We start from the raw sequence: 9,049 nt of genomic DNA, 5'->3' as shown, positions 1-9,049 counted from the left end.
CATTTTTAGCATACCCGATAGCAAGTACTGTTACTGTTAAACCTTAACAAGAGGGGAAATACTTTTTGCAGCATATTATAGACATTTCAAATTATTATGTCATGTCATTTCCTCTTTAGTATGATTGGCGGGACAAGAATTGATTTATGTGCCACACATTCACAGATGACGACTTCATCATGACAAAACTTCCACTTTACGAACACTATTTTGCCACATGGTGGCGCCACATAGCCTGTGTGACATTATTTCAAGGGCCATCGTCACTCCTGCAGAATAACAGAACTTTTTTTTTTTTTTTTTTTACTCACAAAACAAGAATCTAATGACTTCTCTTTTCAGCATGACATACAAAGATTATGAGATTTTATGTTTGCACTTTCCATTACCATTCCCACCATAATTCACACAAATCACCTGCAACAACTAACATTTTTAATGCAATAAAAAACGCCAAAAAAGATTTTGTTTTCTCAGGTTATACACATTTGGAGTATATGAGTTAAATGGATGAGCCATCGATCACAGTATGCAAAATGGCCACCCATGGTTGGCAATATGATGTAAAGAAGTAAATAGAGAGAGTAATAGTCAACCAGGGTTGAGATCGATTGATAGATTTATATTTACATCTTAAAATAGGCAATCATTGTCATGTATATGACTCGATTAAAAGATTATATAAAGGTTTCCTATTGCCGCATCGAGCAGTTTGTTTGCCCCATCTGCGATTTGATTCTTAACATAGTGTCAGCGAAATTGAAAAATAATTAATGACTGGATTATCAGATATGCTTAGTGGTGTTGTGGTGGGGGTTCACATATTCTGCTGCTTGTTGGGTAATTTGGCGAGGATTAGATGAAATACAGTCTTTCCTCACTCTGTAGAGATGTCGCAGTCCACAGGACCACATATTGCCCCACACGACACTGCGGGACATTTCAACAGACTCGGCTCAGGTCAAACAAGAAGTCAGTGTTTGGTGCTCAATATGTGATGGCCACTGTGTCGTCTCACATGATTCGCCACAGCAACATGATAGAGAGACAGAATCACAGAAGGGGGTGATTCTGTAGTTTGCTGCAGTGAGCAATTTGAAGTCGTTTATACGAAATATTCAAGCATTTAGTGCCACAACTATGAAGGTTGAACGACTGATTCAAAGTGAGACAATTTGCATATCCGTTCCTTGAATTTGATTGCATGAGTCTGAAAATCAGAAATTCACCACAGACAGATTGGTACGCATTTATATTTGCTTTATCTTTAGTATCCGAAATGAACATTTCGACCTCTTGATCTCTTCGCCCACTTCAGAATTTGAGATTTAGACAATGATATGATCCAACGATTGTCTTGGGCAGATATATTTATATAAAACAAGGGTGTCAGTCTGGCTTCCCCTACCCCCTCCCCTGCGTCTCCTATCTCTGTGTCCCTTCACGACCATCACAGCCACAGGAAGGCCCTGGCAGCCCGAAACACTGATACTATCTCTACGCTCCCTCATCTCCATTCTCCGCTGTGTCGAAATCTTACCCATCTCACAAAGGGAAACCGCTAGTGAACAACGGTCCGTGACATGACGTCCGTTTCTGTGGCTAGACAACTTATGGTAAATGATGTGGCAGGTGGATGCCATGTTCCCTGATGTAAGATACAATGCATAAATGTACGCAATGATGGAGAATACATTCGGTTGCGTCATACCATTGTCTATGTGAAAGAATGTGTCCTTTCAATGCATACTGGACGATGTCAAATCTGCAAAAGCTCCATATAGAACCAAATTCACGGTTAGAGATAAGATAGATTAGATAGATAGACAGACAGATATTTTTGTTTAATTTACTTGCATCACTTATCTTTCGTTTTGTATTTGTTTTTCTCTGTGTTTCCTTGACATACTCACCCTGATATTGTTTGTAGAGTACATGTATGTCTTTATTTGTATTTATTTTAAGTAGCCACTAGCTAGCTAGCGAGTCGGTCTACTGCATATAAATGTTTTGTTTGTCCGTGAGCATTTCAAAGTCCCAGTCGCAAAATATTGGCCCATTTCCTTTATTTCTTTTAAGATCTATTTCATGGTTTGTATGCACTATTATTATTATTAATTATATTGCATTTCAAACGATGTCAAAATTGAGCTAGTTTGTGTCTCCTTTATTTCTTTTTGAGCCCTCAAAGCAGAAATTCACCCCACCCTGCAAAGCAAATTAATCAACAAAGCTTTAGTTGCAGAATAATGGATAAATTCATGAATAATTACTAAATGATAATTGATAAATATACACTATGCATGCTAGTACCTGTATATCAAATTGATTGATTTTGAAGTCTGAATTTAATCCCACAGAAACTATTTTTTCATCAAGATTCTCATTAAAATGCCTGGGCCTTTACAAAAACAATAATTCTGGTTACCATATTTATAAACTATATTACACGCACCTCCGCAACAACCACAATAATAACTGTTTGGCTAAAATACTACTGTGACTGAGTGTGTTACTTAAAATTTAGCATCATATTTGTTAAAGCAGAATAATTTTTAATCTGATATTTGCTGAAATCCTGCACATCAGAAGCATATAGGCAGTTAAAATGGGGATGATAAAAAGTCATTACATGTTACAACCTTTAAAATAACCTCAAATTTCTTAAACGTAGCATCAAGCTGTTGGACTATTCTGACATGATCTTAATTGTGGCAATATCTTTATAGATATTGTCCACAATCGAGAGACGCAAATGACAGAAAAAAAAACAAAAAAACATTATATTATGTTCTCGGTTGCATATCGTATCTTTGTAACCAGCCTCAAATGAATTTCACAACTGGAACTGCTCATAATAACGCCAAAACAAAATGACAGTAACACATCATTTACTGTACACGAAACAAACTGAAGAAGCCAGGATGTTAGGTACACATTCAGTTTAATATCCATCCATTTTCTACACCGCTTTTCCTTACAACACTAAAAGATACAACAATGCTCAGTTTTGACTTAACAGTTTGCAGTGGTGGAACTACACTGTATCATATAAGCAAGTTTTTCTAATATTTTGCATTCTACGGTCACCAAAATATTAGAAACAGCTCTCAGTATGATGCAACGCAATGTCCACTGAGCATTAATATCTTTGTAAATGCACAATTGAGATACAGTTCTTGTAGTGGTTCTCCTTGGATTGTGCACAGCCCTTTAAAAAAAATATTAGACCACCACTCAATGTAACCAAAATTGCTGCTCATGTTTTATGTACAGTTGCAACTCTTTATGCTCAAATCTAGCTTTGCTCAGACAGTGGTGATGACTGTGGCCCCCTCTTCGCTTCCCGGCAGGTGCTGCTGGGACAGGATATGTCTGAGAGTGTCCAGCTCCTGCGAGAGCTGCCCGATCTTCATCTGCAGCTTCTGGTTCTCCTCCTGCAGCTGCAGGGCCCTCTGCTGTGTCATCAGGATCCTCCTGCGAGCCTTGTCTCGACTCTTCCGCACGGCGATGTTGTTCCTCTCGCGCCGCAGCCGGTACTCGGCGCTGTCCTTGCTGATGCTCCTCTTGGCTACCGGAGCACGCATGGTGGGCAAGATGAAAGGAGGAGAGAACTCCTGAGGGGAGGAAGTTGGTGCTTTGCTCAATTTTTAACGTCACATATAAAATGTATGACGTCTCTCACCTGCAAATTGCTGCCGTGGTTCTGGTGGTGGTTCACTGAGCTCGTGGTGCTGCTGAGGCAAGAAGACGTGTACGGCAGGTATGGCAGTCCCATCATCTGCTCGTCTATCCTGTCCTCACCGGCCCCCCTCAGCCCCTGAGACTGGCTGTATGTTATCATGTCCATTGAAACCAAATTGGATGACCCGGCAGGGCTTGAAGACGTTGGGTTCAGGCCGGTCACGTGGGCCTGATTCGGGTACGGGTTCATCCACTCCTGGATGACAGACGACACCCTGGATTCACACATCTGCTGGGGTTCAATGTAAAAAAAATGTCAATTAATAAAAACAGATCAAATGTTTTGATACAGAAGGATAATAATCAACATGAGGAAGGAACACTCACGTAGCTGTTTCTGTTTTTATGCAACTATGTCCGTTCGTTTTTATATTATAGAACTATACAATTCAAGTATTGGCATAAAGATTAAATTTAGCAATTCAGCCATGAACAAAAGTTGTAGTCGTAAAAGATGCAAGTAGGCACCAAAACACGTACACAAAAAAATTGTTTCAACTTTCACACAATGAAGGTTTAATTTAGCGAAGAAACATTAACACATTAAATACCATTGTGTAATTCTAATAATACTAACATGTAATGCAAGAGATGTAGCAACAATTACATCTCTGTTTTCATTGAATCAGGCACAAATGCTATCATCAAACTTTTCCTCCGTAAAGCTCGCCAAAAAAGGTAAATTTTTGCTGTTATGCATTTAATAACTACATCCTACTGCATGTTTGTTATAGAAATTCCCAATTGAACTAAAAATGTTTATCTATAAGTGCATCAATGTACCCAAACAAATGGTCTAACTTACCATGACTTTCTCCTCAGACTCTCAGATAATGATGTCAGGTTGTCATGCAGGTTGACAGTGATGGTAAATGGTCCGAGGGGGTGAAGAAGAAAAAAAGCTTAATTCCCCTCAAATCCACCCCCATTCCGCCCCCTCCCACTCTCTCCTTCTCTCTCACTTCAACACACACACGCGCACACAATAATTATTAAAAATGCCCACCATTATTTATGAATGCATGATATTCATTATTGGTTCACAAAGTACAATAGTATAAAAATATTGACATTGTGTTCACAGATAAGAAATTATATTCGATACCTATTAAAATAAATGAATGTTTTACTTGCTGTGCGATGTGGAACTCGCCAAACGAGATTTGTCCCACTACGACTTCCGTATTTTCAGTACATCCAAAATGGCTTCCATCGACAACGTGAGTAAATCTTTGCTAGCTGCCTTTTACAAAAAAAAAAAAAAAAAAACTGTACGATGACGATCCATCCATTTTCGGAACCACATTTTACATTGTAAATGATAAAGATTGTCTTGATGCATAAAATCGTGGGTAATGAATCAATTTGCCTCGATGTTTGTTTTGTAATAGAAATGCTGGCTAACGAGCTAGCTAACGCATTTGGTCGTTTTCACAACTTGTGTATTTTGAGGCTTTCTTCCCATTTAAAACAACCACTTTACCTTTCTTGCAGGATTTGATCGATAGTGATTTGCCCAAAGTTGTTGAACTGCTGAATAGTCTCGCAGAGCAGGTAAATTCGCCGTGGGTTACTTTATTTTCTGATCGAAAAAAAAAAAAAAGTATCAGTATAAATGCATGCTAGGTATTTCAGCAAATGAAAGATTCCATGACACAATGTTAAGTACAGTACTCCCATTTAGTTAATGTGAACAAAACGTTTCTGTAGGTGGCAGCGGTTACCAATCATGTACAAGATCTGATCACCAAAGTTAAAGATGGTCTATTTAAGACAACAAAGGTGAGTACAGAATGGGAATCAAAAATAATCGTCACAGTTTTACACACATACGACTGCAGCATTGTTTGGCAGAGTGTGGATCTGCACCAAAAGTATGCAACTCTATATTCTATACTTTGCTTATAAATGTACAAATCCATTCAAAAATTATCACTTAAAATAAATCTGGGATATTGTTATGGTTCACTTGTGTTAAAATACATTTTAATTAAAATTGCTCTGTGCCTACTTATCTTATCCTTCCTTGAGACAGGGTTTGTCATTTCTGGATCTTCGCTATCACCTGCTACTCTTCTATCTTCAAGACCTTACTCACCTGATCAGCATCAAGACAGAAGGTGGAAAAATAAAAGAGAGTGAAGCCTTAACCCGAATAGTAACAGTCAGGACGGTAAGATGTTTACTGCCAGTAACTACACTGTAACACTGTATTATGTAGAAGTATATGAACTGTGGTTTTCTTTTGTTTTAGGTCCTGGAGAAGATGCGACCACTTGACCACAAACTCAAGTACCAAATTGATAAACTGGTGCGCACAGCTGTCACTGGCAGTTTGGGTAAGATGTTCAAATTGATGACAGCCCATGTTCAGTTGTATTGCAGCAAATGAAATTCTGGGGTTTATGGTTTCAGCTGAAAATGACCCGCTGCAGCTTCGTCCTAACCCGGAGAATCTCATCAGCAAGGTATGCGTACCAGTGATTTTGACATTGGCTTTTACGTGCTTTTTTTGTTCACTTGTATTCATTATTGAAACAGTTGAGTGAGTCTGAAGATGAAGAGAAGCAGGCAGCTGAGAAGAAAGTTGTCCACACTAGTGACAAGAAATACTTTCCACCCAAGATTGCAGCTGTATATTACGGTATTTTTTTTTCTCTCAATTTTTAACATTTACAACTTATTTTAGAGTGGATCCTGTCGATAAAATGTAAATTTCCAGTACTGTGGAAATCCAAGATGATCTCATTCTTTACCACTAGATGGCGACATGACAGAAGCAGACAAGAAGAAGGTTCAGGTGGATCGTCAGCGGCGCGCTGCCTTGAGAAGTTCTGTGATCCAGGAGCTGCGGCAGCAGTACAGCGACGCTCCCGAGGAGATCCAGGAAAGACAGGATTTCCAGAGTGAGCGAGAAAGCCGCGAGGAGCTGCACAGGTTTGTTTTTCAGCAGTTTTATTAAGTTGTTTTTTCCTTTTCTGTCGTGCTATTATGGATTGCCCTGTTTTTTTTTTGTGGGGGGACCCCTCACAAACGAGATGTTGCTTCTCAATCTTGTGTTAATAAAGAATTCAACATTTTTTCCACTTCTAATCCTGTAGGAAAAACTTTGAGGAATCCATGATGGTTCGACTGAATGTGGCAAAAGGAGAGAAAAACGCCAAGAAGCGAAAACGAATGACCATGTCTGGTCAACTGGGTGGCATCACACACTTTGGTGACATCACACCACTGACGGGTGGGGAGGGCGGCCAGGTGAGCAGTTTGTCATAAGCAAAACAGACGAGTGGCCCAGACCAACTCGGCCCTGTGCTGCATGAAAGGGGGACATTGAGGCTAGTCTGGGTCAGGTTGTAACGCTTTGTGGTCACTAACTACTTCAGGATGTTGATAACCCTCGGCCCAAGAAAAAGAAGAAGCAGATCATGAAGAAGAAAACGAAAAGAAAAGGTGAGGATGTTTCAAAGAGTCAAAATTCATTTCAGTCCCAGTTTTCCTTTTTCTGCCATTAAAAAAATTGTTTTCTATCCCTCATTTGTTTCTCTAGCCTTCAAGAAGCACAGATAAGACCAGTGTGGAACTGTCGTCACTTCACATTTAAACCATCTATGGATAAAAAAACAATTGTCAACTATTTTGTTGTTGCAATATAGTTGAACAATAAATCTTTTTTTTTTTTTTTTTCCCCTCAATCGCCTTAAGTAAATAGAGTTCCTTTCATCTTAAACCCAAATGAACAGTGCAGTTGCAATCTGCAATAGGGGTTAATTCAGTATAGCCAATAAGACTCAATTATCGGACATAATAGATACCATTTTCAATAGGTACAACATTCAACTTATTTTGCATACTCTGTTCCCCTCTTGATCATTTCTGACTGATTGATGTGATATACATGTACATACATAATTCGAGCCGTATTGACAAAATAAAAAAAGATTTCAATATTTTCAGCAGACATCAGTGTGACTTAAACATTTCTAAAACAATCACTTAATATGTACTAAGTGCAGCGATTCTCTTAACTGGGCCCTACTTCACAACTTGTCATTTCTTACCAACGCGGCAATAAAACAATTACTATCACAATGCATTTTATTTATTTATTTTTTTAAAGGTGCACCACTGTATGACAGTCTTTTTTTTTTTTTTAACCAAGCAGAAAGTTTTTTGCTCCTTTGTTGAACTTCTGATGCCCATACCTGTTTTTTGTTTTGTTTTGTTTTTAAGATACAGAAGTGGGGCCTGTGAATGAAAAAAAAAAAGTTGTCAGAAATCTGACTTTAATCTTAGAAACCTATTTTTTTTTTTGTACTAATTATGACTTTAGAGAATTCTGAGAAAATCAGAAGTCTGAATTTAAAGAGGGAATTCTGACTTTGCATTTTACGATCAGAATTCAGTCTTTAAATTAAAGTGAGAATTCTGAGATTGAAGTCAGAATTCTAAGATAAATGTGAGAATATCCTGCAAAAATTAAAGTTGGATTGGTATTCTGATACGTGATAACTCCAAATTCTGTTATCTGTAAATAAAGGTAACACTGGTTTGACTCGAATGGCTAATCATGTGGTACATGATACACTCACACGTTGTACTTTTTACACATCTTTATTAGGGCCCGAGCAGCGACCGCTGCGAGGTCCCTCTTGTTTTTGTAGGAATTATTATTATTCTTCTTCTTCTTCTTCTCCGTAAACGATCGCATTTTTGAGGGCCTAAACATTTACGAAAACTCACCAAACTTTGCAGTCTCTTCGGGCCCGGCGAAAAATTTGATATTATGTAGTTGTCATAACAACGCGACTCTATAGCGCCACCTAGCGTAGAAAAATAAAAACCAATCCCGGCCCGTTTGAGCTAGAGCTACGAAAATTGGCAGGCACGTGTAGCACTCCGAGACACACAAAAAAGTCAGTGGAAGCCATTTCCTAAAATGTACAGGAAGTGAGCTATGAATTTTTTAATGTCCAATTTTGGCCTATTTTGGCACATTCACTGTGGTCATGCTTTTTCCCCCTTTGCAAACATTTTTCATCCAATTGACTTCAAACTTGGCATTTATCATCTCAAGACCTGAGAGAACAACTGGGCAAAACATCTTGCCTTTTTGAAATACTATATGACGGGGGCGGGGCATCAAATATTGCCTTTAAAATTTCATTTGTCGAGAAAGAGCAAATGTTTAATAACTCCCATGTTCAAGCTCCAAAAAATCTCAAACTTCTCAGGCAACGTAATAGTCACGGCCTGAAAACATCTATATGATAAAATTCAGTTATACATATAGCGCCACCTAGTGGTT

General features: G+C 38.5%; 2 protein-coding genes across 2 annotated transcripts; one reads left to right on the top strand and one right to left on the bottom strand.

Moving 5' to 3' along the window:
• Positions 1–2,927: 2,927 nt before the first annotated feature.
• cebp1 (CCAAT/enhancer binding protein (C/EBP) 1) lies at positions 2,928–4,892 on the bottom strand. The gene is made up of 3 exons (XM_077508731.1): positions 4,875–4,892; positions 3,686–3,959; positions 2,928–3,617 (listed from the first exon to the last, which is right to left on the bottom strand). Exons 2-3 carry the CDS (start codon positions 3,932–3,934, stop codon positions 3,309–3,311), a joined length of 558 nt encoding a protein of 185 aa, XP_077364857.1. The 5' UTR covers positions 3,935–3,959; positions 4,875–4,892; the 3' UTR covers positions 2,928–3,308.
• Positions 4,881–7,471, top strand: ngdn (neuroguidin, EIF4E binding protein). The gene is made up of 11 exons (XM_077508730.1): positions 4,881–4,964; positions 5,239–5,298; positions 5,455–5,526; positions 5,780–5,917; positions 5,999–6,083; positions 6,160–6,212; positions 6,286–6,388; positions 6,507–6,681; positions 6,846–6,999; positions 7,128–7,194; positions 7,292–7,471. Exons 1-11 carry the CDS (start codon positions 4,947–4,949, stop codon positions 7,309–7,311), a joined length of 945 nt encoding a protein of 314 aa, XP_077364856.1. The 5' UTR covers positions 4,881–4,946; the 3' UTR covers positions 7,312–7,471.
• Positions 7,472–9,049: the final 1,578 nt, after the last annotated feature.

This window comes from Festucalex cinctus, chromosome 20 (assembly GCF_051991245.1).
Source record: "Festucalex cinctus isolate MCC-2025b chromosome 20, RoL_Fcin_1.0, whole genome shotgun sequence".
Classification (NCBI taxonomy): Eukaryota; Metazoa; Chordata; class Actinopteri; order Syngnathiformes; family Syngnathidae; genus Festucalex; species Festucalex cinctus.
Note: the sequence above shows the minus strand (reverse complement) of the source record. Positions and strands in the feature narration are given on the sequence as shown.

Coding starts and splice junctions, on each gene's coding strand:
- cebp1 (XM_077508731.1), bottom strand. CDS start 3,934: ATGAACCCGTACCCGAATCAGGCCCACGTGACCGGCCTGAACCCAACG. Junction 3,618..3,685: donor ACCACGGCAGCAATTTGCAG/GTGAGAGACGTC, acceptor TCCTCCCCTCAG/GAGTTCTCTCCTCCTTTCAT.
- ngdn (XM_077508730.1), top strand. Junction 6,682..6,845: donor AGCCGCGAGGAGCTGCACAG/GTTTGTTTTTCA, acceptor CTAATCCTGTAG/GAAAAACTTTGAGGAATCCA. Junction 7,000..7,127: donor CGGGTGGGGAGGGCGGCCAG/GTGAGCAGTTTG, acceptor TAACTACTTCAG/GATGTTGATAACCCTCGGCC.